A 22265-nucleotide genomic window follows, 5' to 3' on the forward strand; every position below is an offset into this window, starting at 1 on the left:
CAGAAATAGCCCAAAAAATTTCCTAGTATTGTAATATATAATAGTCACAGAATAGTAAGGCATAAAAAGTTATAGAAATGTCATAGTATAGGAAGGCACAAAAACTTCATAGTATAGTAAGGCATAAAGTTCATCAGTAAAGCTTGCCTAAATTGGTTGTCTTGGAGACGTAGACACAATGGAATGAGCTTAATTCACTCCAAACATAGTGTGAATGAGTGCACCCAAATGTTGGTAGGGACATGTCCCTACAGTCCGCCCATAAGCAAACCTATGCTCTTGGAGTTACATTTCTTAAATGTTTCCTAAAGCATCCATCCGCCCATTAAAATGTTTTCATTTTTTCTGTGTTCAATGCCTAATATAACATCATGGAAAAATGTTAATTGGCAATTGGATAGTTACCAATTCTTTTCTATTCCCTGTGATGTCTTTTTACTTCACTGGGCCTACATTTATCTGACAGTTTTATCCTTCAAATAAATAAATAAATTCATATTAAAACTACCCAACAGTTTCCCAGCCAAGCACAGTAGCACTTACAGTAGCATCTATTTTTTCCACTGCTTGAGCAGAGAGCCCAAACCAAGTCATTATATATGATGGTCTGGCAGCCCATTGTGGCGCCTATGGGTGCTAGAATGCTGGCGGTCCTAGTGTTAAAATATAAAGATATGTAAGATATATATATATATATATATATATCAGATATCATCCAGCATTTTAAGCACTCTTTGAGGGCCCCTTGTGGCCAGCAGTCGCTTAGTTCACTTATGGCTTGGGCCAGCCTCGCATTTAATTATGCTCTGTTCTGCTCAAGAATCTTACTAAATCATAAATCATGACACGGTCACAGTGAGTCAACATGAACAAAACCAGGATCCTGAAACTGAAGTTGCTCAATGAAATTCAGCCACTGTTAATTTTCTGATTTTAATATTAAGGAAATGTTAATGAACTACATCAGAAAATGAGGGGTCCAAAAAATGAAGGGGTATTTTACTAGACTCAAAGAGACTTTTTACTTTCATGGAGGACTGACAGTAATTGACACTGATGTAAATTTAAGTTTTTTTTTAAAGCACATCTGATTCAAAAAGTCACATTTTTATTGGTTATGAATAGAGTTTGTTTGATAAATCACTAAATCACCATTTCATGATATTTGCTTATCACAGATACATTGGAGTATATACAGCATTGGCCAATGAGTAACAAGATATATTAATACAGAATGCCAAACAGAAACTACTGCTTGTCATAGTTTGTTTGTTCAGCACATCTTAATTAAAGATGATGAAAAATGCTTGTTTGTGTTATGCAGTTATGTTTAAACAACTGTATAATTGCACATATATCATAATCTGATTTTTTTTTTTTTTTTTTTTTTTTTTTAAACACACTTAAATAAGGATATTGGTATCTGCCTAAAAACCCAGCAGTGAACAGTCTATGGTTACTAAAGCCACTAAATAGTGGTCTTTGTAAAATAACACAACACATCAAACAAAAACGGCAAGCTTAGATATCTTTATTTCTTTTCTTTACATTAACTGAAACAAATGATGGGAAAATGAATTCATATCTCTGAGAAGGTTCCACTAAAAACTGAAAGACAAAAATGTATCCCTGATAGCGAGGTCTCTACTCATCCCAGACCCCATGTCCCTTCACCGAAGCCAAGAAAACAAACAGCTCACATAGAAACACACATTTCACAGCTGGCATCAGTTAACCCTTATTCATTCACAAAGCTCTGACTGGGAGCACCAACACCCTTCATGAACAGGACCAGCTGACACACTGCCATTCCAATTGGACTGGTTCCAGTAAGGCCAGTAGTTTACTTTCATTACTATTGTTTGTCTATTTTTTTTTTTTTTTACCTCACAATAGGTTTAAATCATTTGCTTTTTTTAAAATGGGAAATTATATAATATAAAATCTACAAAATCTCTGATTTTTAAGCTACTGGTCTTACACTTACATGAAGAGTGTCAATCGCCCTGCAGCACCAAACAATTTCTTCCCATTTTATATTTTGTATAATCACTTAGTGCATTGCTCAAGATTTCCTGAGAATAGTTGCAGCACAAAAAACCAAAAGGCAACTCCCAATATATATTACATTTGACAATAACTGGACTAATATGCAGGAGGAAGATTATTCAATGTATGTGGGTTTTAAGGAAATAGGCCTACTGTCTATTTCAATCACAATTTTAAATGGTACCGAGTAAGTTAATGGACTAGATAGAAGGTCAGACAAAAAGGCTTGAAGCTCTCAAATCTCATAGTGCAAATAAAGTGGAAATAAAAAATGATTTACTACACAACAAGGAGCGGATAGTGCACACAAGGCCAGACCAGCATGACTGCTACAGCAGGTTCTGACTACATGGGATTCAAAAGAATTGGAAATAAAAAGACAACTGCTTCTCATTTAAAGCCATTAATGATTGCATTATACCTTGCAACAGGCCTTAATGTACTGGTCCAGAGAAACAAAACAAAACTAAAAAGGTTTTTGGTCGAAGATAAACTCAAAAAGATAATGGCCCCTTTAGACGCAGCGGTGGCCGATCTATAAGAACTGCCATGCAATAACGTGATACAGTACTATACATGTTGATTTAACAACAGAAAAGCATGATGAAAATGTCAAAACAGCAAAGTCATTCTGTATTCCAGTTACAGCGAAGGTTTTAAACCCCCTGACTTCTTCTTTGCTCTGTTCCCTTCTCTCTACCCCGGAGGATGGAATGTGCCTGTGTTATTGCAGTACCTGACGGGGTTAAATGTGCAAAGAATGCATTTGAGGAAGAATCGCCAAAAGAAGACAAGCAGCCTGTAAAAAGGCGTTTAGGTATATGGAGATGTTCTGCCAAAATCTCTAGCGCAATGCAGCTTCTTGTAAGACTTAGACGAGAAATGGACCCTGATCTGTGTCCAACCCTGGATCTGGTCTCAAAGGAGTTTCAGCAGAAGAGCCATAATAAATAACAATAAATAAATAAATACAGAAAAAAGGGGCAAGCCATCGCATTCATACCCTCACCTTACCCCTTTTCTTTTTTTTCTTTTTTTTTCCAAACAAGGAACCGAAACGAGTGCATTGGTAGACTGAAATCCACAGCCTTTGGGAAAAGAAGAACTGTCTTCAACATTAATCGACTCATTGATCCATACTTTGTCTCTTTTGGTCAGGCATTTAACGCAGAGCTCTAAAGCTCTGAAACACTCAAACATGGAAGCAGATTCTTTCTCATGGCGATCAAAACCGTTGGGAAGGATTTCCTCTTCGAACCCAACATTGGCCACAATTCACTTCTCTCCACTCCTGTTAACTTAAGATTTAAGAAAAAAAGTTCAACTAAAATCTTTGGTTTAAGCACCAAATCAAAGCAAAGATTCTACCACTAAAAAGAAAAGGATACAAGAACATTATTGCTTACAATGCAGAGAACAAGTTTGATTAATAAGACTGCATTTCCACTGATAACCACCAGAGGACAGTGAGCCCACAAACTCATTCTTGCGATCTATATGATATGACTTCTGAATTGCACCTGAATCAATACATTATTTTGTAACTAAAAATATACATATTCAAATATCCCTCCATGTTGCAGCTCTGGATTTTAGTTTGCATAGTGAAAAGCATCCCAGTAACCACACACTCAACACACACATATCCAGCAAGAAAAATCAGATCAAATCATAAAGAAACAGCTCAAACCTAAAATACATAAAATTAAACAGCAAACGAGAAAATAAAAGTTAAAAGACAAATTAAATCAAATGCCAAGAGCCAGAAGACAAACATTTAAAATATCTCTGAAAACCCGTTTTCCATTTTTTTCTTTAATATCATTTAGTTTTTTTTTTTTTAAGCGCTCTCTACATGGGAGCAGCAGGTCATTAGTCCAGCCACCTGAGTGAGATTTTTTTTTACTGTGGATGCTTTACCACACACACACACACACATACACACACACACACACACACACACACACACACACACACACACACACACTCTCTCTCTCTTTTAACTATTCCTCTTCATCCGCTTCCTCATCTCCAATTTCCTCCTCCACTTCGTCTGCCCATCGGTCACGCAGCGCAGCCGGAGAGTGGGTTCCTCCTGGATCTTCTCCCTCCGCCTCTCTGCCCCCTCGCAGCTCCAGCCCTCGCAGGAAAAGCTCTGGGTAGCCGGCTAGCCTGTGATGCCCGAGTTGGGCCAGAGCCTGAAGGGCAAAAGAGCGCCCCCTCTCGACTTCACCTGGAAACATCAGCGGAGGGCCGGCGACGGACCCACTCCCGCCATCCAGCATCGTGTGAGGGAGAAACGCCGAGGAATGAGCCTGTGAGGACAAAGCCTCCAGAGGGTTGGACTGCTCCCTCCTGCCTACATCCCCTCTCCCATCCTCCACGAGCTCAGGACCACGCCTGGGCCGGCGAGTGCGCAGCTCCAGGCAGCTGTGTCCCTTGCGGTGACGCTGGAGGTGGTCCTCTCGGGCAAAGGCCTTGTGGCAGAGTGGGCACTCGAATGGTCGAGCCCCACTGTGGAGGGACAGGTGGTTCTTGAGGTCGTATGAGTGGAGAAACCTGGCGGGGCAGTGGGGGCACGGGTAGGGGCGTTCGCCTGTGTGTTTCCTCATGTGGATCTTTAACTTATCATTCCTGAAAAGAGTCAGAAGGGAAGATGAAGGATGAAGAGGGGAAGAACAATAGGAGCAAAACATGATTTAAAGATTCAGTCAGGTCACCATACATCAAAATACTTTTCTTTTGTGTATATTTAAAGAATATTCTTTACCGGGTGAAACGGACTCCACAGGCAGAGCACTGGAAAGGTTTTTCTCCAGTGTGTGTCCTCATGTGTCGGGGCAGCTTCCCTGCTCCATGGATGATCTTCTGACACACAGGGCACTGCTGGGGCGTCTGAGACTTCCTCTTCCTTCCCCCTCCCACTGCTGGTGTCACCGCTCCTCGCTCAGCTACAGAGGTAGTTATGGAGGTGTTTCCCATCAGCATACCATCATCAACAAAACCCTCCATGTCATCATCCTCTGACAGCTTGTCATTCAATGGTTGGACAGGAGGAGGTGGGTGGGCTATACGCGGACCCTCATGCAGCCAATGAAGGAGCCCTCCGTTTAGTGTGGCATCTCTCACTGGCTCTCTGATCGACCTGGGATCCCCATTCTGCCCAGATTTCAGGCATAGCTGCTCCTGTTCAGGGCTGGGCGGCTGGGTAGACGGCAGCGAGCGGAGGCTGTCGGATGCAGGTGAATGGTGCGAGATGGGAGAAGCAGGCGATTGGTTCAAAACTGAGGAGTTGATGTGATGCAACCCAACTTTTTTGACCCTCCTTTTGTCTGTTTTTCTTCGGGACCCTTTCTCTACACCGCTCTCTCTCTCCACCATTCTCTTGGTAGCTGTATGTTGGGCTCTCTGATGCTCAGCCGTCTCCCCCTCTGGCTCGGCCGTCTCCCCCAGGATGTCTCTGCAGGCGTCAGCCACACACTGGATACCCAGAAACTGAGCCCCTCGCAGCACATCTCTCATCCCTGAGCTCGGGATGGTCAGGGTGGCAGTGTAAGCGAACTCCAGCAGGGCATCCAGGGCGTCAGGTGCCACAAAGTCCAGCTGGCAAACACTGAAACCTCCTCCGCCCTCGCCGCCCCCCTCCTCTGCTCCAAACAGCCGGCGGAAGTATAAACTGACAGCGGCCATGACGGAGCGGTGAGTAGGGTAGCGAGCCCCGCGGGAGGTCAGGGTGAGGTCACACAGGAGCCCTGTCCTCCTCTGGTCATTGAGGTGGGACAAGAGCTCATTGCTGTGCTCCGGGAAGGGGATCCCAATCAGACCGTCCTCTCCAGGAGACATTGCCACCTGCACGAAAGAGAGAGAAGATCAGGTAAGTGGTCTGAGGTCTGTTTGATCAAATTACAGTTTGGTACCTGAATCAAGTCAAAATCTGTCTGATCTGGATGAAATCAGTTTTGTTTTTTAAAGAAATATTTTCAATATCATTATTATATCTTTGTTTCGAAGAATGGGTGATTACTCTTCAGCTGAGCCAAACTTAAATATACTAAAAGTAAATCTTCAGTAGCGTGACTGACACAGAGTTCTCTTTTCACGTGAGGGACAATTTAAACCGGGCTTAGCAACAACTATCTCCCCTTATCCTCCCTTCCTCATCCCCCTCGTACTTTCTCTCCAGATTACTAAATCAGGAGGCGGCGATTTTGGCCAGTGAGATGGGGGGTTGGGGCATCATAGGAAGACTGCAAAGGAGGGGACAGAGCCAGCAAGAGAGGCAAAATACAGAAGCAAGAAGAAGATGAAATAATAATCGGAGCAGGGGAAAACAAAATGATCGATAGCGATGACGCGGAAAGGACACAGGATTATACAATGTACTGTAGGCGTTGTAACCGTAGGGCAGTAGGTTAATTCCTGTGTGAAACCTTTATAGCATTAGCTGTTTGATTAAAATAACTGGAGAAGAAACTGAGGGACGAATGGAAGAGGAAGAGAAGAAAGACAAGCAAGCGAGGGAGATGGAGGAAGTGACAGGCTAGAGTGGGTGAAAGGGGGGGGTACCAGTAAAAGAATGAGGAAGGAAAAAAAACAGCAAGAGAAGAATTGCAACGTTTATGAGGACTGGAATAAACCTACGTCACTTACAAAGGTTTAAAAAAAACTGGATGTACAGTACATACAGTACAGTCAATAGTTTTTTCATTTATTTTAGCTCATTATTTGTTCAGTAAAGTTAATGGACACAGAAATATTAGCAGTGGGTTGAAGGTAAAATGCAAGTCAAATAAGGAGTGTAACTTTCTTTATTTCTCTTTGTGAGATGTGACGAGGCCCGCGGGTAATAAGACCCAACAACACCCTTCTTAGGATCCCTAAGCTCGCACCTCACCCTGTCCACAATATCCCTGCTCAACAATATCTCTCATACACACCTGAGCAGACCAGATTTTCCACAAACAACTCACCCTCCAGATTCCCCCTCCCTGCCCTTCATGTCCCTCCCATAGCAACTGGCAGCCCCCTGGCCATCCAATAATAGTGTTCACACAGTGCCCAGAGGGCTCTGCACAACGACGGCACATGCACCTGACTAACCTGCTCCAAAACACACCTTATTAAATACACATGCACAGGCACAGGAGCACACACACACACACACACACATACATATATAATAAACATGCACACATTGCGTGCCAATCTGTGGCTCCCCCCACCCACTATTGTTAGACTTAACCTGTTATGCGATTATCTTAATGCCAGACTATTTAAGAAACATACAAATGTACTCCACCCATACAGCAACAACAAAAAAAAGTAGAAGTAAAACCAATTAGATAAACACTTCAAGAACTTGCCAACACTTTTACGCAGCTCAAACTTTTGGATCCGTCCGATCCCCCGATCGATCGATATCAAACCCCTTTCTCATCCAAGGACGAGCTAAAGCACCCTGAGGTTAAATCAAATGTCAACCCTACCTTCTCCATCTTTATAGGCATGGGCACAGTCAACTGAAGGCGAGGCACTGTGTGTCTCATGGCATCCATCTTTTCACTCTTCACACTGACTCTTTACACTGACAGCCTTCTCCCCTCGCTTTCCTTCTCTCTGTCTTTAAAAAACACTTTTTTTCCTATTTCCTTCTACCCTTAGATGTGTAACTTGAAGGTCTGATCTCGTTGTCAGAAGTCGGGGTTAAGCGTTCATCCTTGGGGATGTCTACCTCTTTCGCTCATTCTGTCACTCACACTCCTTCCTGTTGTATCAGAAGAAAGTGCACGCTGACGAAGACAGATTCAGAGATACCCCTCCCCCCCAAGGTCGCCTACGCGCCCCCTCTCTCCAAAACCCAACGGCCCATTTTCCGAACACTTTCCGATAAACACGATCTGCTCGTCGACCTCTCCCTGTTCAGAAGGCGGCCAACAGGTAGATAGGTAGTAGTGCATCTAGGGTTGTGGTGGGGCTGTTGATGATGTAAAATAAATAACCTTCATTGTTCAGACCATGCACATTAGTTGAACTGGTTGGGCAGGAAGGAAACCAGCACATGCAATCAAAACACCTCAGACATATCAGCATTTTTTGTTGAACAACGATCTAAGAACCAAAATCATATTGGCATTATGAGTCATATTACACCCAAGAACAAACATTCAGGTAGGTGCAATATGAGAAATAAATCACATTACAGGGAAGGTTAGGTGCAGAAGCCTCGTCCTTTGAAACCAAGACATGCTAAACATCACTGACTGATGGTGATGAAATAACGGACTCTACAACAGATATTTACTGTTATTTTTCAAGCCCAAGCATTTTCATAAGAGTTCTGCTTGAGGCAACCAGGATGGCATGTGTTGGGGCAACCGCTGACACAGAACAGTGAGGAAGTTGAGGGGCACACGTTTGCTTTGTTTTCTGCACACAGACACACACATAATTTTTTAATTTACATTATACTAGAGCTGTAGCTACAAGTTGAAAAATCCATTAGTCAATAGACAAAAAGACACCAGCAACTATTTTGATAATGGATTAATGATATAAGCCATATTTCAAGCAAAGATGCCAAAACACTTTCTGATTTCTGCTTCCAAAACGTGAGGATTTGCTTCTTTTCTGTATTTTATATTAGTGTAAACTGAATATCTTTTGGGTCTTGTGGGTTGGGCAAAACATGACATATGAATACATCACGTCAGGCTCTGGGAACTTGTGATGGATATTTTTGGCCTCTTTCTGACATTTCAGAGACCATTTGCAGCCCTACATCACATATAGATGTACAATAATACTATAAAAATATACAAAAACACTGTATGTAGAACCCCATTATAAACTATAAGTCTTTGGAGGACAAAGTTTAAAAGCATCCCTTTGACCTGGTATGTGTACAGTTTGAGTCATTGTAAGTGGACGTGATAACAGACATGCGTGTCATTTTTGAATACTACTGTTTAAACGTATCCACAGGAAAACAGGATTGTTGCTACAGTCAGACAATATTATGTTTTGCCCAGTTGAAACGCTTTCAACAAGTGAAAAGTCACTAAAACCCCCAAAAATTTAAATCTTAAGTAAAGCAGTGCAGAGAAACGAGACACAAAGGGGTTTTAGGAGGAGCACACAACAACGCACAATAAATTTCCGGCGCAGGGGAGAGAAAAAAAAAAAAAGCATCATGGGTGGTTAGTGGTTCAAGATTGTTATTTTAGGCATATTCCTTAGAACGAAGACGTGTTCGGAAAATAGTAAGATTGCAAGAGGTTTCAATGATTCCCATCAATTTTCTGTCTGTCAGTCTGTGAGTCACTTAAAACTGATACATCACAACATGCACACGCACGCACGCGCACGCACACACACGCACACACACACACACACACACACACACACACACACACACACACACACACAAACTGCACTGCACACTGTTCTCATCCCCCCCTTCTCCTTCCATGTCACCTTGTTTCTGTTTTTTTGTTGCTAACCAAGGACATGTCTGCATAAGTTGCTGAATCTTGCAACACATTCTTACTAATGTTAAAACAGCCCACAGGCAGAGACCACAAACACATTGTGCACACAAAATAATAGTTCACAAGCACATATTCAACTATTATCACAAATCCTAATTACTCTCATGGTTAATTTATTCATGTTAGTTAGGATTCAGTACCTTTAAGTCAAATAAAAGATATCACCGTTTGCTTTAGGGTGTGTTATTTAATGTCATTCTTATTCTTGCCAAAACATAAAATCACAAAAACTGCTTACTAAAAAGTATAACACTGATCTGCCATCTTTTCACTTTTTACACATTTAATGCTACTGATGTTAAGATGTTATCCTTCCAACAATTGTCTCTTATCTCTTTCTTTGTTTTTTGTTCTCACCTCCCACTCTTTGTGTTGACGGTGGAGGAATACACCTCCTCTGCAACGCTACGGTTTCCTCATCCCTTGCTTTCATTATGTGCACACTCTTCCTCTCTCTTAACAATGCGGATTTATTCGTTAGTTTTAAAATGCTAATAACGTTGCCTACAACGCCAAGATTCTTTTTTTAATCTAACTTTCAGAGCCACATCTCATAAAGTGAAAGCTAAGCTAACCTAAAACATAGCTTTATGGCCAGACCATAAAATAGAGCAAAAACTAAATGAAACCTATTTCAAAATGAATACACCGAGGATTCATTTGTACAGAAGAGGAAATGGAAACTTAAATCCACCGTTACTGTCCAGTACTAGTACCATGACTGAGTACGACTCAAGGAGACTAGTTTGTGTGGAGGCCAGGAAAGTGACAGCTGCAAGATTGGCCAAACCTACGCACAAAGATTTATTCTTCATTATAAAAGCAGGCTAAAGTATCCATCCAATGTCTGTATCACAAAATCCCACTGCACACACTAAGAGTTGGTGATGACTGGAACTAGAACTGTTAGTATTATTTTTATGGCTCTTATTTTCCGTTAAAGGCTGTAAGTTTTCCCAGTCCACCTCAATTATATCAGGCTCCAGCACTAAGGGGGAAAATATGACTTTATACTATTCACAGAAAACTGTGGCTGAGAGGGAGCAGGAGAAATGCTTTTATGAATTCTGATGTCAGATGTTTTCCAAAGTGTCTGTAGATGTGTGTGTTTGTTACTCTCCGTACGTGTGTGTGTGTGCGCGAGTGTTTTTTGTTAATGTGAGCATGTATGGTTCGCTGCATGTGTTGTGACGGTTTTCTCAGTACACCCCGTACTTAAATGACAGAGGGGCAAGAATATGGATATTTCTTTGACTTTAACAAAGTCAAAAAATGAAATTGAATGTGAAAGGTAAAAGAATAAAAATTTTAAAGCAGAAAATCATTTTTAAAATATACTTTTTATAATAAAATGTTCTCAAATAAGGAGCAGTTGTCCATTCTGTACAGTAAACAAAACACTCCTACATGCACACATACTCTGCCACAGTCAAACACACACACACACACACACACTTCTACAAGTGTATTCATTCAGATAAAATCCCGTACTTGAGACGTTATTCATAACCACAGCATAACAAATGATGATACTAACAACCACTACTGCACCAAAAAAACAACAAAGCAGCCAAACATATGGAAAGTAAGATTCAAGTTCATACCGTTTCTCCTCCACACTCTCGTCTTCCTCTCACCACTTTTCTTCTCTGTGACAGACAGATTTTAAGAGTTAAGAAATAAAAAGATGTCACCCTCTCTTTTCACTTCACTTATTTGGGGTAGTGAGTGGAGTGTGGTACTGGGACACCTTCTCTGAGGAAGAGCAGGGGAGGAGGAAACAGGGGGATGAAAAGAGATGAGAGTACACACACGTCTGCCAAACCAGAGCTGCTGCTTTCAGCCCAGCAGAGCACTCTCACAGGACTATTCAAGTGCAAACCCTTCACATTTAAGCAACGATTATGTTCAAAAGTACACATCAATACTGGCTACACACTAAACTGCCACATTCAGGTCTTCTAATAATACATCTCATCTCTGCTGGGTAGTAAAACACAAGCTCCACCCGCTCTGCGTCCCAAAAGTTCCCTCCGGACTGAACATTTGCATCCCACCAGGAGATATAAAAACAGACGCGCCCAGGGAGAATTTGAATTGGCAATTTGAATTTGTCAAAGACAAGACACCATCATGATAATTAGAGTGATTGCACCCTGCTATGACTTGACTGAGGAGGAATTTAAAAAAAGAGAGAAGTCCATTCAGCCGTTGTTACTCAGCAAAAGTTTGTTCTGTCTTTTATTCAAGAAAGCCCCTGCAACCAAGTTTTCCTCTGTCCTTACTGTTAACTGGGGCATTATGGTGTGTGTGTGTGTGTGTGTGTGTGTGTGTGTGTGTGTGGACGCATGCGTATATTGTGGTCTTAGTTCCAAGAACACATTACATTATTCATTTGGCTGGCGGAGCGAAGGCCCTTATCCCCTCGCCCTCCCACACCACAACACTCCACTTGCGAGCTGCAACAGCAGTCAGTTTGCATGCCGGACCTGAACACCAGTGTGAATCTACCGGAGGATTATCAGCTTATCAACACATGGGACAAGACATTTGGGTGCACATATATGAGCTGTCCTATAATATGCACCAACTTCCGCCCTGAAATAACGTAAAGCAAGATGATCTTTTCGCAGCTAGCATCTGCATGTAAGCACTGACAGCACCAGATATCTCAGAAACAAAATAAAATAGTATTTTACTGTAATTCAAAAGGAAAATACAGATATTGATTATATAGAGATAAAATTAAACCTGTGTTTTGTTTTGTTTTTCTCAGCAGAATAAAACAGTGTTCCTGTGGTGGTGGGGTTGTTTAGTTTCTTTTGTTTCTTTTTTGGTATCTTTTGAGCGTCCCAACGTTCATTTGTGGTGCTGGATATTATTTACCTGATTTTGCCACCGCCATTAATCCTTGTGTATCGCAACTCTTTCTAACAATATTTTCTCACAAATTTTTATATCGTTTTTATGTGTGAAAATGAATTGTTTACGTGAAATTGTGTTTGCAAACTCACTCGCAAACTTGACAAATAAAGTAGTTTGAATTTTGAGTTTTGTTTTGTTATAAATACACAAAGTTGGATGATAAATTCAAATAGCACATTGAAGATTCATTTTGTACAATGTTTTTTGTACTATTCGATTTCTCCTTTACAACTTTTTAATTCAGAAGAAACACACTACAAACACTCTAAAACGGATGATTCAAAATATTACCGAAAGGATTTCCCCATAAAAATTACAAAAATATATTTTCTGTGCTTTTTCTTCTGAAATGAGTGTAACATGTATCGTGTCTGCTGCGTTTGCCACAGTGAAAGGAGGAGAGAGCAGGAGCAGGAAAAGAAATCAATCTGAGGTTGGAAAGAGGAAAACAGTCTGAGATTTACGAAGAGACAACAAAAGGAACATGAGGGGAGTATGTTTTCTAAAAACACACATGTTCTTAGAAATCACACAAGAAAAAGGAGAGCATGGGGGAGGAGAAACACATTACAGTGCGTGAGTGAGTGAATGGGGAGTGGGTGTAGAGATACTCTGAGAGATAAAGCAGAACAGAGGGGAGGTTAAGACAGGAAAATCTAGTCCCAGCCTCGAACAATCTGTGTTAGCAAAGAGACATGAAACAAGAGTAGAGAGAGTTAAGTTACAAGGGGAGAGGAAGGGGGGAAACAGAAAAAGAGAAGGGAGAGGAGCCGCGACATGACGACTGGGAGATAAACAGAGCGATCAAGCAAGAGGTGAACACATGCGCGCAGCCACAGGAAGTAGCAAGAGTCCTTGCAGGTGTGTGTGTGTGTGTGTGTGTGTGAGTGCAGATGTCTGAGGGAGAGATGTGGTAGCAGCCACCTCTATCATTAGCATCACCAAAAGGGAGTTTCAACCTAAGATGGAGAACACACACAGATGTGAGAGAAGGCATGCTGACGGAGTAGTTTCACACTATTCTCTCCCTCCTTATCTGGTCAGCAGTTTCTACCCCCAACACTCTACAACTGTGTGTGTGTGTGTGTGTGTGTGTGTGTGTGTGTGTGTGTGTGTGTGTGTGTGTGTCTACAGGTGGACAATGATGTGGGTGTATAATCAGTTTTTTAATGAACAAACAATGAAGATTTTTAATATTATTTATATGAATTAATAGGTATTGATTAAACTCTATGATTACTTTGAAGTCCTCCCTGTTATCTTGTTCACCCAAGTTGGACAAAGCACTTAACAACATAACACAGTATTATACAACATCACAAGCTGTGGCTCCAAAAATGACTTTAAAAATTAGTCTACAACTCAACCAAAAATTCTGAATGAAAAACTTCACAAGAGGAGCTGAAGCTCAAGCTAAAAGCTGATTTCATGTTTATGTTTCCATTACTGTAGGTCTGTGTGTGTAAATCTGGAGACGTTAGAGGGATATGACTCTTTGTATATTATGTTTCTTATTATTTGCCCCTCAGTTTGGGTGGTGGGGTAAGTGGGATGGTTTTGGAGATGGGGGACAGTAGCTTGGTGTTGGTGGGATGGTCTGAGGATGAGGTGGAAGAGATTATGTGATTTGCAGTTTGAGGGTTCAAAGTTTATCAGTATAATTCCACTGAAGAAAAATATGAAAAATATGATGGAGATCACAAAACTCAACAGAATCTGCTCTTTAAACTAAACCTGTTAATCTGTAAACATCTGTTCATAACGATACCTGTTTACACACATTAATTGATACTGTGCATAAGTGTGTGTCAATTACATTAAGTTGCCACATCATTGGGAGGGTCTCAACAACTGTTCTCCCACACAAATGACCTCACATTTTAGAGGAGGATATTGCAAAAGCAATGGACACACACACACACACACACACACACACACACACACACACACAGAAAGAGAGAAAGAGAAATGTCGCAAAACTAACTGATCCTGATCAGTTTCCTCTTCCTGTGCTCAGTAAAGATGGTCGACCACTAGGTACAGATGGAGAGATAAATGAAAGGCAAACTAAACTACCACATTGAAAACAAGCAAAATAAGCTCTGAGATAGATTAAGCAAAAAAAATTTTTTTTTTTAAATTGTTCTGTGGGAACAGAGAAGGAAAAATACAATTAGAGTTCATGAGTGAAAGATGCGTCACCTTCCTGATAAATCAGCTTAGCGGCATAGAAATGATACAGGGAGGGGAGAAGACTGTTTTTACTGGAACTGAAATCCACGTATTATATCAGAACTTCAGAATAACTTCAGGGAGGGACTTGTGGTCCAGCTGACTGGTGCACAACTACATCACCTACCACTATGGTGTCAAACATGTCAGTAACCAGAAAAAGCGCAAAAACGACAAGAGACACGAGGTTAAACTGACTGATAAGGTCTGGTGGATGTGTCACAGCAAAGATATCAAACAATGTATTATCTCTCACCGATGAGCATTTCTTTAGGGGGGAGAAGAAAGGAAGAGGTGATGCGTTTTATTGAAGAGGTTTGGTCCAAAAGCACAACATTCAAAATATGAACGAATGTGTCATGGGTCCTTTCTGCAGCAACAATGTTTGTTTTTCACAATATGAACAAAACTAAAAGTGATTTTATTTTTCCAGAAAGGATGGAGTGCAGCGTTTTGGAATAAAAGCCTCCAGTTGCTGCTGGAGTTCCCCTTTGAACACCACATATGAAAGGGGTCAGTTTCAGCACTGTTCACTCCCATTGCCTCCTCATGTTTGGGTGTTTATTCTCACTTTCCCTGAAGTGTTGTATCACTGTACCTATTTATGATAACCGCCCGCTCGATGTGTAAAGAAACAATTGTACTGTTACTAGAAGAGCTGAATCATGATCACTTCATCAGCCTGTAGCATTTTCTCATGCCTCTTTTTTAATCTTTCTTCTCAGACTCTTTACAAGAAGAAAAAGAGTCACGGCCACCTGCTGATTGGTTAATGCCGGGTGGCGTGGGCTGCAAGGCTGGTGGTCGAGAGCGAGGGAGGGTTGTCAAATGCTACAGAAACTCATGACTGAAAAGAGGAAATGGCACATACATAACTTCCTCTATTGACACAGATGAAGTGGGGGCAAGACTGAACTGCAGCAGCAGCAGCAGACTGGATTATGGACACTGTGCAGTCACCCCTGTGTCATTACTGCCTCAATGTGCAGAAACATCCGCCATAAATGGTGAAAACCCTGCTACTGCCCAGAGGTCAAAGGCTACGATTGTGCCTTTTTAATAGAAGTCAATTCCAGTTAATTCCAGTCATAAAACTTACATAAAAGTTGAAGCAGTAGATTCATTTTAACGACTTCATAAAAATAAGCCACGAACAAAAATGCAAACAAGAACATATCACACATCACAATAACAGATGTTTGGGGGGGGGGGGGGGGGGGGGGGGCTACACCTGAGAAAAGGGGTGTCACACCTTCAAATATTAGGGACGAAGAAAGAAACCTTTACTACTTTCAACTCCCACTCTTCCTCCACCATTCTCTCTCTCTCTCTCTCGCCCCACCTTCCTCCCACTCAGTCGGTTTGAATGAAACTGAAAGACCCATGTCTGAAAAGGGGGAATTTATATGGGCTCACATGCCCTAATTAAAGCATTTACTGGAACTGTGTGCATGCATGTATATGCATGTATGCATGTGTTTGGAGTGTGTGTGTGTGAGTTTGTGTGTGTGTGTGTGTGTGTGTGTGTGTGTGTGTGTGTGTGTTCCTCATCTGACAGACCACTCAATGTCACTTCCCCCTACCCACCAGTTCAGACACATGGTAGTCACCAGTCACACTCCAGCAAAAGCCATGGTCACATGATTTGTCATACCAACTTGCCCACCACACAGGCACACGCATGCGCACACACACTCACACACACAAACACACGCACACACACACACAAACACACGCACACACACACACACACACACACACACCCACACACGCACACAAATTTGTTTCTGAGTCGAAGTATGACTGTCAATAACTATAATTATAACCAAATGTCATGTGAAGAGAGGACTGTACACAGTTTACAATTTGTGTTAGTTACAAGCATTTAAATTTGCAGTTTGGCAGGAAGGACGTTTGTGTTTGTTTCAAAGCTGAAATGTGTATCGATTTAATTAATATATCATTATCATATTTATCGGCATGCTGGAGTGACTTGAAACACTAAAAGCAGTGCATTATACGAGGCTAGAGAGGCACTTTACACCACATACATTTTGATTTATTTGTCCACAGTAGCTGACAACACCAACGAAATCTTACTTCAGTAAATGTTCACATCAAGACTTCTGTGATCAAGATTGCTTAGAGTCATTTCTCTCTGATGACAATTTGAACAAAGGAATATCACAAATGTGTATGTTAATGTGGTTTGTTGCTGCTGTGTGATGTTAAGTTTTGAGTCTTACACAGAGGAAATTGATTTATTTTTTGAGCAGTGGGTTTCTTTGGCTGAGCATTATGATTTAACTTTCATAAAAAGCATGAAATAAGGACTGAGGGTGACAAATAACACAGTAATATTTTTTATTCATGACTGTTTGGGGTAAAATAAACCAATTATCACTATTTGTGACTTTTTAAGGCTCTAATAAATTAGATTATTGCTTACAGGGATCAGAAATTGGGCTTTGGGTTAGTCAAAAACGTAATAATACCCATGATAGATTTACAAATTCTTGTTTTATTTTAATTGCAGGTTTTTTTTATTTTTTTATTTCTAGCATAATGTTTGCCTGAAGCTGAAGAAGCTGTTAGTAATGTGCCCTCTGCTGTGTAATTTACCCTACCGTTGTCAAAAAGGCTTTAAAGCTTCGCAAAAGCAAAAGCAAAAGCAAAAGCAGAAGCAGAAACAGTGTAGTCTATCCAATACAGTAAAGATATATAAATATCATCAGTCCATTTTAAACATAAGAGTTTATTTTTGGCATCTTTCATGGGCCATCTTTAAAAGCCGATAGCTGTTAGAGCGTCTGCAGCCAACAAACCACAGAGGAGTTAACTTCCAGGTTGCCTATAAAATATTTAACTGTTTGACCACTTTATTCAGCTCATATTGTTTTTTCCAAGGACATGAAATGTTTTCAAGAGGCCCCCTCCTCTATACCAGGAGCCCCTGCCACCCTTTATAACCACCAGTGATTAATGAGATTTGACCCCCACAACGTCGTGTTTGTGGAGTAAACTGTGTCAGAGAAGCAAAATATATGACAGACTCCATAAAGCGGACAAGGGTTTGACTGTTCTGGATGATCTGTATCAGGGAAATTAGTCTCGATCTATTCCAGCGCTTCCCAACCTTTTCCGACTAATGGCCCTCTTGAAAATCTCACAAATGTTGGTGGCCAACATCAGACCCTATAACAACGACTTCAAAGTTCCTATCATTGGCTTATCATACTAATCACAGATATAAATTAAAAAAAAACAATGAAAGGTTTTTTAAACAATTTAAAGCAGTTAATGGTAATTTAGTTTTAAGACATCCAGTATAAATATTAACATTGTTTATATTTTTATTTTTTCATAACTACATTTTTTTCAGCAAGATTGTGTTGATTTGCAAATGATTTGTCAGCCAACTTGCAATACATCTAGTAGTTTATTTGTATTATATAAACAGATCTCAAATGATCTCAGTCCGTTTTCAGTCATTTAGAAATTATTGAACTCGACAGTGTGAAGTTGCAGCCCCGTTGTTTAAAAATCGAGGATGATGTTAATTCATATGTTGTACTGAAATGCTATGGTTGGACATATTCTCTAATAAATATTAAGAGGGTTTGTGAATGACATCCAATGTCATTACTTCACTAAATAATATATTCATGTTTACTTTCGTCGGTCGCTCTGAGACATTTTTAGCGCATAACAACAAGAAGGGGAAACAGCTTCTCACATGTAACACCTGACACTCGATATCTGATTCACACCTGTGCCTGCAGGGGGTGCTAATTATTATAAACTTAGCATATAGCTTTAAGCGAACACATTTATTTGAAGACAAGGAAGTAAAAAAAAAAATCCAACTGAATGAAATCAGATTTCATAAACAATCACACCAATGCCAATGTGCGACGCTGCACCTGTTCCAACCTTCACTCTACCGTTTTGGCTCATCATAGGCAACTTGAAACTTGAGTCCTTACCGAAAAGCGTCTTAATTGCGGCAGCGTGCCTCAAACAAAGTGTTTGCCAAATCCTTAAAAAGCTTCTGAAACCCCTTTCACCACACACCTCTCCGAAGTCAGGGCAGCGACCAAGAATGTCTGTTACTTTCTGAAACTGACAATACCGCCCACTTCGCGCAGTAATTAACCATTCTTCTTCTGAATCATTCCTCACATAAATAGAGTGTTTCCATCACTTCTTGTGTGTACAAATGAGTGCAACACCACGAGCCCCAGTTGTCTCTATGACGGCAGGCATTTTGTCGCCTCTTTGAATGTGGCTGCGTTAGGGCGCCACTATACTTCAGTACTTGCCGCATGGTCTCATAGCTTTGGAAACCGTACTCCAACCACACGTTTCCGAAACCGACTATCTGACATTCGCACCAATTTCACGCAAAGACTGAATAAGTGTGTGAACCTTCAACTTCTCTATCCTGCTTTTTTCATTTGTACGTCCATCACTTTTCACTTGCACATGCACGAGAGCAACATTACGAATGTCATCCAGGAGAGAAAACATCCACCGTTAGCCACATTTTTAAACAGGTGTCCCGGCTAGTCTCTATGACGACCCGCTTTTCACCCCACCTCCAAGTGTATCTCTTTGGAACAAGTATAAACACATTTGCCGTTAGACGACTGTGGATGACACTCGATACGAACTAGCATCCTGAATCCCTGAGGTTAAGATAATCACTGTGCTATTGTACATTTATCAGCCAAGATTTTTCAGATAACACGGTGCTTATACTAACTGGTTGACAGCATAAATAAAAGTGCGAGTAAGTAAGAGTGACGGCCTGATTCTGAGATGTATGGTGCAATATATAATATATGGTGTGTCATTCCTACCTCCAGTCCATAAACCCAGGAGAAGATGGGTGCCTGCTTTCTGTCTCTCTCGCTCACCCACCCTCCCTCCTCTTTGGTTCTTTGCTCAGAGGTCAGCAGAGGTCATACAGTACACCTGAGGGAAAAGCCAAGGAAGTATAAAAGGAAATCAACTGATTTAATTTAAGCGTTATTCATCGTAAGGGAGGGGCTACATGTTGGACAGCTACCAAGCATGAACAAGGAGACGTGATGAACTAATATCAAGAAAATACAAAGTGCTGACTAAGATGTGCGTTTTCTTTTGCAAAACAGGTTACAGTTCAATACAGTGCATGTGGATAAACTCACTCCCACACACTATCATATGATGCATCAGATGTAATTTGGGGTGGAGTGTGTGTGAGTGTGTGTGTGTGTGTGTGTGTGTGTGTGTGTGTGAGTGTGTGTGGGGGGGGATTCTTGTAAAAGAACAGAAAAAAAAGAAGCTGATTGAAACCGACTGCTTCCTACTTTGACTTCTTATGAACAGAAGTTCTCCAACAGTCAGTAGGGTTGGGAAAGCCCACCCCACACCCGCACACACACACACACACACACACACACACTTACACACACACACCTCTTGGGATGAAAATGATTACTAACATACTGTACAGAGATAATCGCGTGTGCTTTTTTATGACTTCCAAAGCTCTCTAAGAAATATTCAGAAGAAGTAGGTAAGTGAAAACACGTTCATGTGTCTGCAGATTCAGATCACACATATGATGGTAAAGTGTCAGAGGGAAAGAGAGGTATCAGCAATAAGAAAAGAAAGAGGCAGGCCTGCGGAAAGCAGAGCAGGATGGAGGTCATGTCAGGACAGCAGGAACGGAGGATGTAGCACAGATGTCTAATTATGTTGCAGACAAAGTTGGGGCGAACAGAGCTGGCATTAAGAATTTATTTCAAAACCCTGATGGCTCTTCCATGTGTGGGAAACCATCCCAGTACGAGGGAGTATTAGAAATGTCCACTCATATGATGGTGGTATGTAACCCTGGCACACTAGGAATAAGACGGCGAGACAAAGAAAACAAAAACGATTCAGACTTTCTCTTCTCTAAACTTTTCTTCCCTTCTGTCACAAGCTTGCCCACAACTAGAGGCTGTAGCCAATGTGTCAGCCTCCCACTCCAGTCCTCTGAGAATGAGAGATGAGCCAGAGAGAAAAACCAAAAAAAAAAACACCTGACAACACCTGAGCCTAGAAGGCATAAGACATTAACTACCTGCATGGACACCTAAAGATTTAACCAAACAGGCTGGGCCCGACACAGGGAAACCAAACTCAAGCCAGTTGAGCTTGTTAGGCCGGTCTGTCAGAGGGGCGAGTCAGCTACACACACATCTACCTCCGTAATGACACACACAAAAGCCCACTGGCATAGACAGGCAGAAGCCTTAACCTAACATTACAGCCTGAGCACATCCTATTGTAACACAGGAGAGTGCCAGGATTAAAATAAAACACTGGGTGCGCCATGAGGAGGATGATGATGATGATGATGATGATGATGATAATGATGATTAACAGACCACTGAAGGGAGATCATTTAGGTGCAAGAGGCCAAATCCAAGAGATCCACCGCGGTGCGTGCCCATGAGCAGCAGAGAGGCAGGTAATGTGCGTGAGAGCAGGTCAGGTTTTGGATGTCAGCCGGTGTTCTCGGCTATAATTAGCAGCCGACTCTCCAGAAATGTACCCGCCGACCCCGCTGTTTCCCTCTCGCGCTCTCTCTCTCTCTCACCTGGGCCGCCGCGCACAGACGCACATATCAAACAGCGGCTGAAGCACCTGCTCCAACAAACACACAGCCTAGGTTTCATTTTGAGCATTTGAAAGCCAAGCCCTTAACGCGCTCTGCCAGTATTATAAAGGGGAATAAATGTCGACAGGAGTTACCGAATACCCGTGACGTGGGTAGTCCTCCCGTGACCCCGATCAGAACTGAGAGAGAGAGAGAGAGAGAGATAGAGAGGGAGGGAGAGAGGGAGGGAGGAGGGAGACTATAGATTCAGGCAAGCCGGTGCTGTCAATTCAAACAGACGCGACACCTAATACACATTAAACTTAAAAGGTGCGTCGTAATTTTCAGTCATTTCAACAGCAGTCAGGTGAAGCAGTTACCTGAGAGCCAGTGTGGCACCTGTCCTGACTCGTCGCCTCCCACCTGACCGGCCTCCACACTTCCTGGATTATTCCGTCCCACCCTGCCTACTTCTTCTACTTCTTATTCTTCTTTTTTTTTAATCGTCCCAGCTCTTGTCTTCTCTTGTCCACCGCTCTCACCGTCCTCAGCTCGAAACCCGGGAGGTTTTATTCTTCGCTAAACCGTGCGTCGTCGTTTTTCTTATTGGTCCTCTCTGCTCCTCTGTCTTGCAGACCGCCGGCTCTCAGGGCTGTTCTGACCCCCCTGTCGGCTTGCTTGCCTCCGCTGGCCCACTCCGACTCCCAGCTCCTCCTTTCTGAGAACCAGGAAGCGGCTTGCCCTACTTACACCCAGTCGCGGATTGGCTCTGGCAGGGCTGGAGAAGAGACCGCCGGGGTGGGCAGGGCACAGGGGAGGGAGGGCCGGGAGAAGGAAAGGACGGAGAAGTGTGTGTGTGTGTGTGTGTGTGTGTGTGT

At 41.9% G+C, this 22265-nt stretch overlaps 1 protein-coding gene across 4 annotated transcripts; it reads right to left on the reverse strand.

Annotated features, from left to right (window-relative positions):
* Window positions 1-1515: 1515 nt before the first annotated feature.
* zbtb7b (zinc finger and BTB domain containing 7B) lies at window positions 1516-22131 on the reverse strand. Of its 4 annotated transcripts, XM_087172952.1 has the most exons (5): window positions 21768-22131; window positions 21543-21587; window positions 19616-19730; window positions 4820-5898; window positions 1516-4683 (listed from the first exon to the last, which is right to left on the reverse strand). In XM_087172952.1, the coding sequence occupies exons 4-5, from the start codon at window positions 5890-5892 to the stop codon at window positions 4053-4055; spliced, it is 1704 nt and encodes a 567-aa protein (XP_087029078.1). In that variant the 5' UTR covers window positions 5893-5898; window positions 19616-19730; window positions 21543-21587; window positions 21768-22131; the 3' UTR covers window positions 1516-4052. The 4 variants fall into 4 exon arrangements, with proteins under 4 accessions (XP_087029078.1, XP_023258168.1, XP_023258169.1 ...); XM_023402400.2 differs by lacking the exon at window positions 21543-21587; XM_023402401.2 differs by lacking the exons at window positions 19616-19730; window positions 21543-21587.
* Window positions 22132-22265: the final 134 nt, after the last annotated feature.

This window comes from Seriola lalandi, unplaced genomic scaffold (genome assembly GCF_002814215.2).
Source record: "Seriola lalandi dorsalis isolate HSWRI2012SDOR001 ecotype SW California unplaced genomic scaffold, Sedor1 jcf7180002053930, whole genome shotgun sequence".
In the NCBI taxonomy this organism is placed as follows: domain Eukaryota; kingdom Metazoa; phylum Chordata; class Actinopteri; order Carangiformes; family Carangidae; genus Seriola; species Seriola lalandi.

Coding starts and splice junctions, on each gene's coding strand:
- zbtb7b (XM_087172951.1), bottom strand. CDS start 7,604: ATGGATGCCATGAGACACACAGTGCCTCGCCTTCAGTTGACTGTGCCC. Junction 5,899..7,535: donor TGCCTATAAAGATGGAGAAG/GTAGGGTTGACA, acceptor TCTTTCGTGCAG/GTGGCAATGTCTCCTGGAGA. Junction 4,684..4,819: donor TGTGGAGTCCGTTTCACCCG/GTAAAGAATATT, acceptor GACTCTTTTCAG/GAATGATAAGTTAAAGATCC.